The 15026-nt window shown below is 47.5% G+C and overlaps 2 protein-coding genes across 3 annotated transcripts; one reads left to right on the top strand and one right to left on the bottom strand.

Annotated features, from left to right (window-relative positions):
• The first annotated feature begins 315 nt into the window (after positions 1-315).
• Positions 316-3749, top strand: LOC125536740. 2 transcript variants are annotated; one of them, XM_048699987.1, is made up of 3 exons: positions 316-526; positions 1020-1157; positions 3522-3749. In XM_048699987.1, exons 1-3 carry the CDS (start codon positions 436-438, stop codon positions 3536-3538), a joined length of 246 nt encoding a protein of 81 aa, XP_048555944.1. In that variant the 5' UTR covers positions 316-435; the 3' UTR covers positions 3539-3749. The 2 variants fall into 2 exon arrangements, with proteins under 2 accessions (XP_048555944.1, XP_048555943.1); XM_048699986.1 differs by having other exon boundaries at positions 1020-1197.
• A 204-nt stretch (positions 3750-3953) lies between these two features.
• On the bottom strand, positions 3954-8679 carry LOC125536739 (LRR receptor-like serine/threonine-protein kinase GSO1). The gene is made up of 2 exons (XM_048699985.1): positions 4821-8679; positions 3954-4694 (listed from the first exon to the last, which is right to left on the bottom strand). Exons 1-2 carry the CDS (start codon positions 8251-8253, stop codon positions 4339-4341), a joined length of 3789 nt encoding a protein of 1262 aa, XP_048555942.1. The 5' UTR covers positions 8254-8679; the 3' UTR covers positions 3954-4338.
• Positions 8680-15026: the final 6347 nt, after the last annotated feature.

Genomic DNA, 15026 nt, shown 5'->3' with positions numbered 1-15026 from the left:
TATGCTATGTAGTAGATGAATTGCCTTATGCTATGTTTGATGAACTCCGGTGATCTATGTTTCCGTACAAACTAGAAGTTTGAATATGCGGTATTAGTTGTAGGATCTGTTTTGGATGCGCGTCCGGTGTCCTACAAAAATCATTTTCAGGATGCCGTAAACGATTTTTGTGAGACGGCGGGTTGCGGAATCAGCTAGTTATACCGGTAAAAAGAAGGAAAATAGTTATTTTTAGGGGTAGAAGGAAAAGAGGTGTCCTCTTGTGCACGAACTTCCTGGATTGAGGCGGCCCATGGGCTTCTCTTTCCGCTCACACTCTTCTTTGCCCCAGCCACCAAGATTCAGTCAGTAATAGGTACACATCTCCTCTTGTTCCAGCATCTCCCGAACCCGAACCACGCCGTCCGGTCCACCCCGAGAGGAGAGCGCAGCGACATGCCGGCGACGCCGACCATCATCGGTGCCCTGCTGGGGCTGGGCACCCAGATGTACTCCAACGCCCTCCGGAAGCTCCCCTACATGCGCCGTATAGCCCCTTTCCCATCCATCCCTCCCTATCCGCCTTCCCCTTTCCTTTGTTGATTTCTTGATCTGTCCTCACGATGCATCCTGCCATCCATCGGCAGTCCCGGTTCCTTATTTCGTCTGATCTGTAACCCTTTATATGCCTGCAAGTATGTGTTGGTCTGGGCGCCTTTGTTGGCCGTAATAGCGGTAGATTTAGGGTGTGGTTCTTGATTTATGTTTAGTACGTTCTTAGATTGGGATTCAGTCACTACCTTGGCCTTGACAAGACCGAATGGCAGGATTTTCTGTAGAAAGTTCCCGTAATTTTCGGTTGCAGTACTACAGTATGTTACCACAATTTTACTGTTTGACTTGATTTATGAACACATACTGTCGAAATAGTAGTTCCTTTTGTTCTGATCCCCTCATTTCCTTGATTTTATTATCTGGCTTTGTAACGTTCTAGTTGTAGGTTTGATTCCTTCTCATGTGATTTTCCCTTTTTGTTTCAGATCCCTGGGAGCATGTGCTGGGAATGGGTCTGGGTGTTGTGTTTGTAAACCAACTGGTGAAGTTTGATGAGAAGGTAAAGGTGGACCTTGACAAGATGCTTGAGCGTGCGAAACACGCCAATGAGCAGCGCTACTTTGGTTTGTGCTTATTTCCTCCCAACATTTTGGAATCCTGATTGTATGCTACTCCCTCCTTCCATGTTTAATTGTTTATAAGTCCCGAGGCGCGCGCACAATTTTATGGTAAACTTTGACCGATGTTTGCGCAAATGATATTTGGTTTATCTGCACAAAAGTTATGCCATTACGAAACATTCTTCAATACGGGTCCATGGCATCACTTTTCTGTCACGGAAACCTTATACTAGTAGTATTGTTGTTGGTCAAGGGGCTCTTAGGATGATGATTAGTGCTGTTTGAAGAATTGTTACATACTTACATTATCACAGTAATAGCCTTTATATGCCTTCATGAAATCTATTGTGGTGAACTAGTGATCTTTTTACCAATCAGCTTGGTAAACTGTGCACTATTGATTCAACCAGTGTTGCTCACAGTAATGGTACTAGATTTGCAGAATGACTGAGCGGCATACACATATCACTACTTAAAACATGGAGGTCTTTTCTTGATTTTGTGTTGATTTTTCGAATGAAAGTTGGTAGCTTATGAGGTAGATTCGCAAAATTCACTCTTGCCCTTGTTTAAACTGTGAATGGTATATGAATTCGAAGGGTTTCAAAACTCTGGGATTTTTTCATATGACATCCGGGATGTAGGTTGAACTAGCTTTCTGAGAAACATCCAGATCACTTTCCCTGAAACTATAGGCCTCCTCTGTCGAAATCCAATTTCACCTAACCCGCTTCACTGTTTTCACCTGAATTTAGTAGATAGCCGCGAACCACAGAGGGCGAGGGTTTTTGGAAACTTATCCAGATGGAGCCCAGTGCATAACTTTAAGTCCTAAATTCATTTCTTCTGATGGGGATATACCTATGTTCGTCCTTGTATAGGACATGCTGTGCATAGTCGTTATTTCATATAAGAAGCTTCTAGCAAATAAATAGGATAAATCAATGCACTGTTGGGTTAGAGATCTATGTACTTTACAAAAATATTAGAGACCCTGACAGTAATGCATTAAACAGATCTATATCCTTTGTTGCTCCCTAGTAGCATATTAAGTGGTCAGCCCCCCTGGCCCCCCTGGCCCCCCAAACACGCACAAACATAACCCTTACTACTACCCCCCCTGGCTATTAGTACCTTGCAGAGGTGTGGGTTTTGCTCTCTGCTACCTTCCATCTCGATTTTCATTCTAATCTAGTGTGTTAGCATGCATATATGCAAGTTTCAACTTGTCTCCTGATTGTGTATTTGTGAAGATTTTGCTTCATTGATATGTTAGCCATTTTATTTCCAGTTTTCTTTTTTTTTCTTATGTTTAATCAAGCCGTAAACTTGATTATATCTGCCATCACCTGTGATAGTCCTTAATTTCTACTCTCAAGCTTAATATTTCTGCTCCTTGCATGCATTTTAATTCTTACTGGACTATTGTTTTTTGCAGTCTTTATTAAGTTATTGACTACTATAAAACTTCAATTAAAGAACTAATAGTCATCACATTTTTTAGAGCATAATTTACTATGAATCACCGTATGCCGTGTGCGGCTGTTGCTCTGTAATGAGATACCTATCATATGTACCCACAAAGTGAATACCGTAACAAGAATCAATATTGCCATTACCTTTTTTGGTGGTAAAACAACCAGATAGGTGGTAGTTTCCCTCCTATCATTTCAGATATGGAGGGAAAAAATCATGGATCGAGAAATCGAGATTATGCGGAAACAAGGCAATATGCTGGAAATGTTAGGGTGAAATAATGAAACAGAAATCTGTGAACATATCAGATCAAAACTTGATTGATTTTGTGACTGCCTTTTTATCAAGTTATACACTGTTTACTGACTTGGTGCTAAAGCAAAGAGGGAGAAAGAGAGAGAGAGATGGCTGCACCGCCTGCACGTGATATGACCAATCTCCAGTTGTAGCTTTACTGAACTACACATGACATATATGTAGTGCATCTCCATTTGCTTGTCTCGTCTCTTGCCTTTCTTTATCTTCTAGTGCTGGTAAGGTGGGAATTAAACACAAAATTATATGTTATAACCATGACATCTGACTTTTAGTGGAGGCCTGGAAGATCAGTATGAAGAGACTTGGTTTTTTTTCTTCTTGAAACTGCCTGACTGTATGAACTCTTCCTGTAGAAATGACCAGAGCAGTTCAATATGTTTGATACCAACAGTTGTAATGCTGCATAGTGAATAAATGTTTGTACCATGGTTGATAGTGCGCGCAAGTAATCTAACATGTGCTATGTAACTTGAGAATTTTGTGCACATCAAAAGCTACTTATATGATACTCTATTTGATATTACTCTATTTGATATTGTTGTGCTCATAGACTTTTGTTCAAATTTTCTACAGACGAAGACGACGATTAGCTGTTCAAATTTGTTTGGCGGCAACCGGGGTTTTTTCAGTTTGCTTTGGTCAGAAAAACTGGCTCCGCATTTCATCTGCGGTAGTGTAATAAACTGATGTTTCACAGTACTTGGGTTGTACTTGTACGGGAGACCTTTTTATGGTACTTGAATCTGATTGATCACCTTGTCTGAAGCATCGTTATTCAAGTTCAAATGATGACTTATGGTACCTGTTGATTGTGCAAAGCAAATGATCAACTTATCTACCTCATCCTTTCTTCTTGTTTTATCATCCTTCTGATTGTCAGCAGGAATGATGACTGACAAATTTTGTTTTCGAACTATTTTTGTTTCTTAGAAATTTGCATCGCTGGTACAAACAATCTCCAACAACAACAACAAAGCCTTTAGTCACAAACAAGTTGGGGTAGGCTAGAGGTGAAATTCATAAGATCTTGCAATCAACTCATGGCTCTGGTACATGGATAGCAAGTTTTCATGCACCCCTGTACATAGCTAAGTCTTTGGTGATACTCCAACCCTTCAAGTCTCTCTTAGCGGACTCCTTCCATGTACCTGCTCTCTCTACATTTTTCACACGCTTTAGTCATCCGCCTGCTATGCACTGGAGCTTCTGGAAGCCAGTCATACAGGCTGCCGTTCTTCATGTTAAAACAATCCAATCCGATCCAAGGGGATTCTTCTTCCCCTGATCCAGTGACCATATTATTCCTAATAAACCCCAACTTTTGGTGCCTCTTTTCATGCCAGAAAACCAACCCAAATTAGATGAAACAAGAAACATGTAAAAGAAGTAACTAGCGCTTCTGCTCGCCGGCTCGGTAGTAGTCGAGCGTAACGTGGAGCAGCAGATCAGAGATCTGGCGCGCCGTCGGCCTCTCCCCTGGCGCCGGCCTGGTGCACCGGAGCGCCATCTCGAGGACCTCCGCCATCGACGACTCCTCGCGCGGCGCCAGCGGCTTGAGCGCCGGGTCGAACAACTGGTCCCTGGCCGGCGACGGCGCGTCAACCCGGGACTGCACCCATCGCACCAAGTCCACGTCGCCGCCGAAGGTCTTGTCCGTGGGCAGGAGGCCGGTGACGAGCTCCATGAGCACGATGCCCGTGCTGTAGACGTCGCTCTTCTCCGTCGCCTTGAGGCTGTAAGCACACTCTGCACGAACATGCAGGCAGATGGTCAGCAGTTGATATATGACTGGGGTCTATGTGCAGACCTATTTGAGTGTCAGTGTTCACAAATATAAGGTGCGTGCAAGTCAGCCATTTGAGTGTCAGGTACCTGGTGCCATGTAGCCGTATGATCCGGCGAAGAGAGAGGCCGACTCGGTGCACTCCTTGCCGCCGTTGCGGTTCTCGGCAATGGCCTTGGCCAGGCCGAAGTCGCCGAGGTGCGCCTCCATGTCGCCGTCCAGGAGAACGTTGCTGGACTTGATGTCCCTGTGCACCACCCGCGGCACGCAGTCGTGGTGGAGGTACTCCACGCCCTGCACCAGGCCCGCCGCGACCTTGAGCCGCGCGTCCCAGCTCAGCACCCGCTTCTTGCCCTCGCCGGCGCCGCCGTGAAGCCATTCGTACAGGCTGCCGTTCTCCATGTACTCGTAGATGAGCATGCTGCCGCCGTGGTCGCTTTGGCTGACGAACCCGAGGAGCTTCACCAGGTGGCGGTGCCGCACCCGGCCCAGGATCTTCACCTCCCTCGCGAAGCTCTTGTCCTGCAGCAGCATGTCGCTGTCCATGTGCACGAACCTCTTCACGGCCACCGTCTCGCCGGTGGGCAGTTCTGCCCTGTACACCGTCCCCGAGCCCCCGGAGCCGACGGCGAATTGGTCGCTCAAGTTCGCCGTCGCCTCCATGATCGCATCCCACCGGAACTCCCGCCGCGCCGAGCCCTTGATAATCAGCTGCCGGTTCGTGTTGCCTTGGGTCGACGAGAACACCGTGCAGTTCACCTCCCCGGAGTGCCGCCCGCGCCGCCGCACTGCCATCAGCACAAGCACGATCACTAGGAGCACAATCGTCAGTGTCACCGCCGCGGACACCAGCGCGATCGACGCGGAGTGCATCGTGGACCGGCCGCTGCCGCAGCCTCTCAGATGGCTGCCGCAGAGCGCAGCATTGCCGGAGAAGGCGTCCTGCGGCCACCGGGAGAACTCGTCCCCCAGCCTACCATCCAGCCGATTGCTAGACAAGTCCAGCTCCACCAAACTGCTCATCCTGGCGAGCTGCGACGGCACTGTTCCCACCAGAGCATTGTGAGAGAGGTTCAAATCTTCCAGCTTGGAGAGAGACCCAATCGATGCAGGGATTATGCCCACCAGATTGTTGCTGCTCAAATCCAGCAAGCTCTGCAACTCTTGCATCTTGCTGATGTCAGGTGGAATCCCGCCCGACAGGTGATTCTGCGACAAGTTCAGCTCATACAGGTTGCTCAGTCTTGCCAGGGTCGCCGGTACCGGACCTGAGAGCTGGTTCTGCGCCAGATTCAGCACGTTGAGAGAAGCCAACCTGCCGATTTCAGGCGGCACCGTTCCATTGATCTGGTTGCCGTCGAGCGACAGCTTGAGGAGCTTGGAGCACTTGGTGAGCTGGACCGGCAATGCGCCGGTGAATTCGTTGGCGGAGAGCGTCAGCTCCCCCAGCTGCGGCAGCGTGCCCAGCCAGGCCGGCACGGGGCCTGACAGCCGGTTGTGATTGAGGACGATGTGGCTGAGCTGCGTGCACCGCGAGAGCGCGTCCGGGATGACGCCGGTGAGCGCATTGTTCGACACATCCAGCAGCGTCAGCGCGGCGATGCCGCCCAGCGACGGCGGGATCGGCCCGGACAGGGCGTTGCTCCCGAGGCGGACGCGCTGGAGCGACGATGACCGCCCGAGCTGCGCCGGCATCCCGCCCTCGAACGAGTTGTTTGTGGCGTCGAACGATAGCAGGCTCGCCGACCCGCAGAGCGGCAGGAGGCTGCCGCCGAGCCGGTTGTGCGCGATGTTCACCCTCGTGATGTTCCGGCACTCGAACATGCCATCCGGGACTGCGCCGGACAGCGAGTTGTTGTACAGCATGAACTGCTGGAGCGATTCGAGCTTCTCAAACGTCGCCGGGATTTCACCGGACAGAGCATTGTCCGCCAAGTCGAGAACCTGGAGCTGATGGCAGTCGCCGAGCTCCGGCGGAATCAGGCCCGACAGCTCGTTCTGCCGGAGGTGAAGAAAGATCAGCTCGGACAGATTCCCGATGGACGCCGGTATGCTCCCGTTGAACTGGTTCCCAAAGAAGTCGATCATCTGCAAGCTCGAGCACTCCCCGATGGTCTCCGGTATCTCGCCGGAGAACTGGTTCTCGTACAAGTACAGTTCCTGGAGGTTCTTGAGATTGCCGATGGCGTCCGGCAGCTGGCCAGTGAGCTGATTGTGGTACAATGCAAGGCTAGTGAGCTCAGTGAGGTTAAAGATCTCCGGCGGCAGCTCGCCTGAGAGGCTGTTGTTATTGAGCAGCAGACCCGTCAGGTTCCCGAGCTCGCCGAGGCCCGGCGGGATGGCGCCAGAGAGGCTGTTGTTCGCCAGGTCGAGCTGCGTCAGCGCACGGCACCGCGACAGCCCGTCCGGTATCTCCCCGGTGAAGTTGTTGGTGGAGAGCAGGAGGTGCTCGAGGCTAGTGGATGGCTCTGCTTCATTGCTGCCGCTGCACATGTTGCCCGGAAGGCGGCCGCTGAGGTGGTTGTCGGCGAGCACAAGGAAGTTGAGCTGCGGCAGCCGGCCGAGCTCGGCGGGGAGCCCGCCAGTGAGCATGTTACCGGACAGGTCAATCGTGTGCACGCTAGAGAGCGCGGCGAGAGCGCGCGGCACGCGCCCAGAGAGGCGGTTGTTCATGAGGTTGAGGTAGAGGAGCTCGCCCAGAGCTCCGAGCTCCGGCGGTATGGCGCCCTCCAATGAATTGTTCCCGAGGTTGAGCTTCTGGAGGTAGGAGAGCTTCCCAAGCTCCGGCGGTATCTCGCCGGTGAGTTGATTCCCAGCGAGAGCAAGCGCCTGGAGGCTTGGCATGGCGCCGATGTCCGCTGGTATCGGCCCGGACAAGGAGTTCTCTTGCAGGTTCAAGGCCGTGAGCGCAGCGAGCCTCCCAAGGCCCCCCGGTATCGCTCCGGTGAGGTTGCACGACGCGAGCCCGATGACGGTGAGGTTCCGGAGCTCCCCGAGCGCTTTGGGGATTGGCCCCGACAAGCCGAGGTTGTCGCCGAGGCGCAGCACCTGGAGCGCGGCGAGTCTGCCCAGCGACGGCGGGATCCCGCCGGCGAGCTGGTTGGAGTAGAGCATGAGAAGCTGGAGCCTTCTGAGGCGCCCGAGAGCCGCCGGGATGGGGCCCGTGAGGCGGTTGGACGACAGGTCGATGACCTCGAGCGCGTCGAGCCGCGCGAGCGCCCCGGGCACCGGCCCGGCCAGCCCCGCGCCGGACAGGTTGAGGCCGGCCACCCTGAGCCCCGCAGGGTCGCACGTGACGCCGGACCAGGAACAGAAGTCCGACGAGCCGCCGCCATCGCCGGACCAGCCCTCCAAAACCCCCTCCGGGTCTTCCGCGAACGCGCTCTTCACCTCCAACAGCACGTCGCCATCATCACCCGCGGCCGCCGCCACGCGTGAAAACAGAACCAGCAGCAGCAGCCACGCGGCCGGAATTACGGAGAACCGCCGCACGGCCCGCGCCGTTACTCCTGCGCCCGTCATCTGCGCTTCTTGCTGCCAGCCTACCACTACGCGTCGACTTGTGGGGAGCGGAGGAGGAGAGCAGCGGCCGCCTTCGTCACACGCACGCACGTATGCATCCGGGCGGCGGCGGTGGATATGTGCATGGGCGCATGCATGGGTTCCCGCGCGCGCTCTGTGCTTGGGAAGCGGAGGGAGAAAGAGGGGAGTTAAGAGGTGGCGGTATTCTGTGCCGTGTCAGTGCATGGCATTGAATGGCGCCGACCGCGTCCACCTCTAGAAGGAGTTGTTGCGCTTGCTCTGCTCTGCTCGGGGAATGGGCTAATGGAGGAGCTCAGAGCTCAATTGCAATTTGGTTGGAGGGAGAGAGAGAGAGGCGAGGGGATTTGGCAGTTGGGACCGGAGTGAGTAGAGCAGAGTAGACTGGGGCCAAGCCAAGGAAAGGCAGAGAGAGAGGAGGCAGTTCGTAGAAAGAGAGTGGTTGGCGTCCCTTTTAGGGACAACTTTGTTTTTGCCATTCTAATATTTGCTCATTTTGCTTATGCCATTCTAGAATTTGATATTTTACTTTTGTCACTCTTAACTTTTGACAATACATCATAAATATCACTCATTGGCAAAAATGATAATTTTTTATTTCACTTTTGCCACTCTTAGATTTTGCAATGTATTACAATTACCACTCTGAAAATTTTGCTTTTACCACTGAATGGCAAAATTAATATATTGTCAAAAGCTAAGAGTGTCAAAAGTGAAATATTAAATTCTAGAATGACATAAACAAAGTGGGCAAAAGTTAGAGTGGCAAAAACAAAATTTTCCCTCCCTTTTGTGGGCGATGCGGTTCAGGATCCGCCGTCGCCATGGCCGTGGATTTTAACTTGTCGGGCCGAGGTGGGGTGGGGTGGCTTGGGTCGAGAGGTTTTGTCGCTGTTCGGGCTCCAATGGAATGGTTAAAGGTTGACGTGCAGCGAATGGAATTAGCAGCGAGCGCCTCCCGACTGGTAGGCCTACGCTACGCACGCATGCAACGGCGCTGTCGCGCAGCCATTGCCAAGACCAAGCGCCTCTAGTCAGTACACTATCTTGTCTCTCGTTTTAACATCTTTCATGTTGTGCGCTACACTACATGTAAACATGGACCGTGTGTGGTGCCACAAAGGACTTGTTTTTCTTTTCCATAAATACATCGTACGGTTTTAATTCATACTATATATATCACTACCAAAAGATTACACAGGTGAATACTAAATGTATTTATAAACTTTGTCAACAGCTAATATTTTGCAGGATTTTAGGCCACAAAAATAGAATGAATTTCATTTCCACCCTCAGTCAAGGATGGCACGAATGAAACCATACCAAATTTAGAGGTTTTCTCATCAATGTACCCAATTTAAACACCGAATTAACATGATATGCCATGTTTTACCATCCTCCACTCGCACCGCTCTACTGCTCGGTTTTTTAGGGGTTCCTCTACCCAAGTTGATACGGCATGCGACTCACATGGCCAATGACTAAGATGACACATGAATTATATGGAGGTTCGGGCGTGGACATCCATAATTCAGTTACATCCACGGTCCCTAGAGCCGCAAATCTTCAAATAACAGAAAGATAATGAACAATCGCAAGAGTTCGTGCACATCAACTAAAATATCAGGTAACTCCGTTTTATGATCTTGCTCTAAAATTCATGAGAATAGAATGATGCCTAAATCAAATATATTTGTATTATGAGGAGTGAATGACCTAGCATGGATGAGAGGGACATGCACGAGCAAGCATGGAGATGGAACAATCATACATGAAACGAAGATGGTGTTTCAATCGGAGTCATGCTGTCGTAATGACGCATGAAGGCATGGACCAAATATACAAGATAATACTTCACAATTTCGCCCATGACCATCTGTACGTGTTGCACCACCTCACTTTTGTCCCGACCCATGTATTTTTTTAATACAAGTCAATAGGCAGTTTTAGAGCCTGTATTAGCATAGGAATCAAATTTAGGGTTGATTTATGATCCCCTCCCAAGGCCAGCTGAATTACCCTTCGTCCGTTCATAAATACTGCCTTAGGATGTCAAAATAAAGCTTGTGTTTCAGTTTCATTCAATTTTAGCGTTTGCTACTTTTTGTCGTAGACACGAGTAGGTGACACGTCACAAGTCATGCACCATGTGTGATTGAAACCTCACTGTGTTAATCAAATATTTCATCTTATATCTGGAATTCAGATTGCATATCTTAAATTCTTGCCTGTTCTTCAGTTGCATGTAGGAGTAGATCTTCATTATAAGGTTGACCGTGTTTTGAACACTGTCAATAATCATATTTGAGTTCTTTTAGCGCGCCGTCGAGTGTCCGATGTAGTTGGATCATCAAAGTTTCTTAAAAAAATTGATACTAACTCATCAAAACACCATGCCACCTGTACCTATCACGTGGTATAAGGTTCCGGGTTCCTTGATAAAATTTTCAGTTTTCCCTAGTATTGATTGCATCTGTTCTTCAAACATATAGTCGACGAAAAATCCGAAACAAATAGGGATAGATCAGCCTGTCCAAGCCAGTCTAAATTGTCGCATTTTTCTTTGGTGCATTGCATCGTTGACTTTACGTCTACATCATCATGTCGAATTGATGGTTTTAGAGTATAATCCTTTAGAGTTTTGAGTTCTGTTCACACTACATCACCGCACCATCACCCAATCCGCCGTCGACAACCAACATCCATCAATTTCCACTGCATCGCCACCACCGCCCTCTATAATTATGATATTTGAAGTCGCTTGCATCTTCCCTCAACCGATATGATGTTGAATGGTTTTGATTCGAAAAAGATAAATAAGCATATTTTTTTGGATTCAACTAGACTAGAACCCATCAGTGAATTTACATTTTTAACTTCTTCATATGAAGTATGTTTTGGTTGTTCAACCAGTAGATTCAAAGCTATCGATGAGCCACATCTAAAAATAGTGAAGCAAGTGTTGACATGAATGTGGACCCTTAAAATCGTCCTCTAAGTGGGATTTTTTGCCCATTTGAAGTTCTAGAACACCGTTCTCATAGTTTTCAGACTGAGACCAGAATTTATGTACCCCTCATTTGAACACAAACGTGAGTGATTATTTTTGAGTTTGAAGCTTAAGACGATAGGTATCATGAAAAACTCTCAAACAATGATAAAAACAATTCAAAGGAAAGTTGCATACAGAAGCTTCGGAGTACCCTAATTGTAGTTTATTCCTAGTCAGTGTCTCTACTTATTTTGTGGTCTTCACTTATATCTTACTATCAAGATGTACTGCATATCATCTGTTGATTAGGTGTGTCATGCAGTTAACGGAGGTGCCAATGTGCACTAGGAACCCTTTGGGGCGCCCCAAGGCCCAGGGCTCCCAAGGGGGCACCTGGAGCCTACAGGAAGCTTCTGGGTCGCTCCCCAGTGTAATTTGTAGCAAGCAACTAGTTTTTCTCTCGGTGAGAAACCAAGTTATCAATCTGTGGAGCTGATGTACCCTGCAATAATGGTAACGTCTACAACATAAATAAAACTTCACCTGTATTCCCAATAGTTCTGACAAGTGTGTCAACCTTGCAAGTTTTTCTAGTTGCACAAGATAATTGAAATATAAAGTGGTAGATGATATTTTTTTATTCTAGGAATAAAACAAACTAAAAATAAACGTGCGTGTAAAAGTTGCTAGAAGGTCATTCTTATGCTAAAAATTAGCCTAGGGTTCATAGTTTCACCAAGTGTAACTCTCCAATGCATGGAAGTGCGGTAAGTAACAAAGTCATGTGAAAAAGTGCACAATGGAATATTTCATGCTCATGCCAAATATATGCGACGTGCTTTTTCTTTATAGGCAGTACATACAAATTCAATAGACCGAGATACCCTCTGCATCCTATGGCTAACAATCCGTTTGTAGGTTACGATTCTCTCTGTCCAGACATGGAGTGTAAACACAGATAATTGCATTGATCATGATGGCATACTATTGTCTATATGACTCATTTTATTCCTCCTATAAACATTAATTCTTAATGGCAACAATACATTGCATGTTTTTTTCACTTTCTTTCACTGTGCCAGTTTACCTGCAAGATTGAATAGAACTAACACACACCTTCCCTCTACTGGCTATTGATCTAAAGTGGCCAAGAGTAAACAAGAAACTTGAGACAAATATGCATCTATACACCAAACATAAATGCATCCATAAATCTTAACATAAAGAAATAGTCCATCACAGGATCAACATCACCGCAAGAGATTACACCAAATTAAGCATACTCATATAGGGAAGCTTGCATGGCCATTGTATTGACCACAAAAAATGGAGCGATTATATCTTAACTAGTGTCATGAACCTGTAGTCCAGGGGTGGACTACTGACAACTCATCTTGGAGCACAAGGATCGATGCCGCTGATGATGGAGATGAGTCCCCCCTCCTCCAGAGTACCAAATTAGGGCTAAAAATGTAGGTCGCCTGGGATTGCGAAGTGGTGGCGGCAGAAAAATGTGCGATAATTCAAGAAAAGGTTTTGAGGTATATATGGTTAGTAGGCACTAGATCCAGCCATGGGGACAAGCCCCATAGGACCTTGGCGCCCTGCCATCTGGCACCAACACTGTGCGCCTAGGCCATGTGGGCCTCTCGAGGTGTGGGGTCCTCTTGTAATTCAAAAGCACTTCTCAATTTTTCTTGATTATTCTAGGACTTTGTATATAGTGATTTCCTGAAATAAAAAATACAATGAAAACCAGGAAGTGACATTCGGCACTACATTAATAGGTTAGTCCATCCAAAAGCTTTAAGAACATTGCAAACTTAAAGGACAATAGACATGCAGCATACACAAATTACAAGGACACTTATCAACTGGCCAGTGGCGGAGGTGTGCAGATTTGGGAGAGGAGAGGCAGCAATGTGGAGGTGTGGAGCTTGCATTTGCGCACTCAACTTAAATAGCCCAGGCTAGCAAACCAACGTTGCTTCAATGCAAGCCGAAGTGGCCTTCCTGGTCGCCACATCGGTGTGAATGTTGCACTGGTCAACATGCATGAATTCAGGGTGAAGGGTTCTAGAGCGAAGGGAGAGAGATGACATTTACGTGTGTCCTTGTATTGGATTCCAACATGGCAGGCGTCATGGCTCCCGCAAACCTCCCTCGATTTGACATTTGTTTGTGGGATGTCGTAACGTTAGGATTAGTCCAAAAACTTTTGATTATTGTCATTGGATGGCCTAAAATGTTCAAATTGTCTAGTTTAAACATTTCTAGGTGATTTAATGATCTGTGCTGGAGATGCCCTAAGATCATCTACAAGCACACTAGTCAAATCCAACCCCATAAACATCCATGGGCGTGACTCGACGCACCCGCGAACAATGTCGATCGGCTTCTCATTTGTCCTCCTGGAAAACCATACTCCCTACGTGCCAACCCTCATATTCATGCTAATCCATCCACGTCCATCATATACATGCTAATTGTGAGTTGCGTAGGGATTTTCCCCGAAGAGGAAGGGTGAAGCAATATAGTAGCTAAAAGTGCAACTAATCCCCGGGTGGTTTTGGTAATTAATAACAACATATATGCATTGATCTAATGAACATATTGATGATAGATTTCAGAAAAGATCAATGATTGGCATGGCAAGGACTAATGGATGTGGACCCCTCAAAATGTTAAGGACAAATATTGGCTACCCCAAAACTCTACATTTTTTAATTCCGTGATCCAAGATCACATTGAGTCCCTTAGGAAAGCCAATACTATTAAAAGGGATGATGTATTATTGATGAGCTTGTTGCTCAAGTGCTTAGTGATATTGCTTCAAAAAACCCTCAATCACTTTCTCAACACATCTATCCAAAACCCTAAATCATCATTTCGGTCCCACCGATTTCACCTACTCCAGACACATCGAGATGATCATTTCATTGCCACAGCCAAAACCCTAGCAATTTGGTCTGACAAAAATGGTTCTCGGTCCCACGGAGACGGTCTGACCAAGTTTATGTGATGAAGTTGCTTCATTCCGGAATCACCGAGATGAATCGATCGGACTTACCGAAACGAGGTCTTTCCCTAGCCATTGCACTTTGGTTCCACCGAGTTGGTATAATCGATCTCACCAAAAAGCATAATGATCAAGTCTTTTGCACTAGTCGGTCTCACCAAGATTATCATATCGGTGCCACCGAGTTGGGTCAAAGACTTGTGATACGTCTCCGTCGTATCTGAAGGAAATATGCCCTAGAGGCAATAATAAAATTGTTATTTATATTTCCTTATATCATGATAAATGTTTATTATTCATGCTAGAATTGTATTAACCGGAAACTTAGTACATGTGTGAATACATAGACAAAACGAGTGTCACTAGTATGCCTCTGCTTGACTAGGTCGTTAATCAAAGATGGTTAAGTTTCCTAGCCATGGACAAAGAGTTTTCATTTGATAAGCGGGATTGACTTGACCCATCTGTTCGCTTAGCATGATGATTGTTACAGTTTCATTGCTACTGCTTTCTTCATGACTTATACATGTTCCTCAGACTATGAGATTATGCAACTCCCGAATACCGGAGGGACACGTTGTGTGCTATCAAACGTCACAACGTAACTGGGTGATTATAAAGATGCTCTACAGGTGTCTCCGATGGTGTTTGTTGAGTTGGCATAGATCAAGATTAGGATTTGTCACTCCGTGTATCGGAGAGGTATCTCTGGGCCCTCTCGGTAATGCACATCACTATAAGCCT

This window comes from Triticum urartu, chromosome 2 (genome assembly GCF_003073215.2).
Source record: "Triticum urartu cultivar G1812 chromosome 2, Tu2.1, whole genome shotgun sequence".
NCBI lineage: Eukaryota > Viridiplantae > Streptophyta > Magnoliopsida > Poales > Poaceae > Triticum > Triticum urartu.
This window is presented reverse-complemented; position numbering and strand designations above follow the sequence as displayed.

Excerpts from the sequence above, each read along its gene's own strand:
- LOC125536739 (XM_048699985.1), bottom strand. The coding sequence starts at position 8,253 with ATGACGGGCGCAGGAGTAACGGCGCGGGCCGTGCGGCGGTTCTCCGTA. Across the intron at positions 4,695-4,820 it reads ATACGGCTACATGGCACCAG|AGTGTGCTTACAGCCTCAAG; the intron begins GTACCTGACACT and ends ATGTTCGTGCAG.
- LOC125536740 (XM_048699986.1), top strand. The coding sequence starts at position 436 with ATGCCGGCGACGCCGACCATCATCGGTGCCCTGCTGGGGCTGGGCACC. Across the intron at positions 527-1,019 it reads GAAGCTCCCCTACATGCGCC|ATCCCTGGGAGCATGTGCTG; the intron begins GTATAGCCCCTT and ends TTTTTGTTTCAG.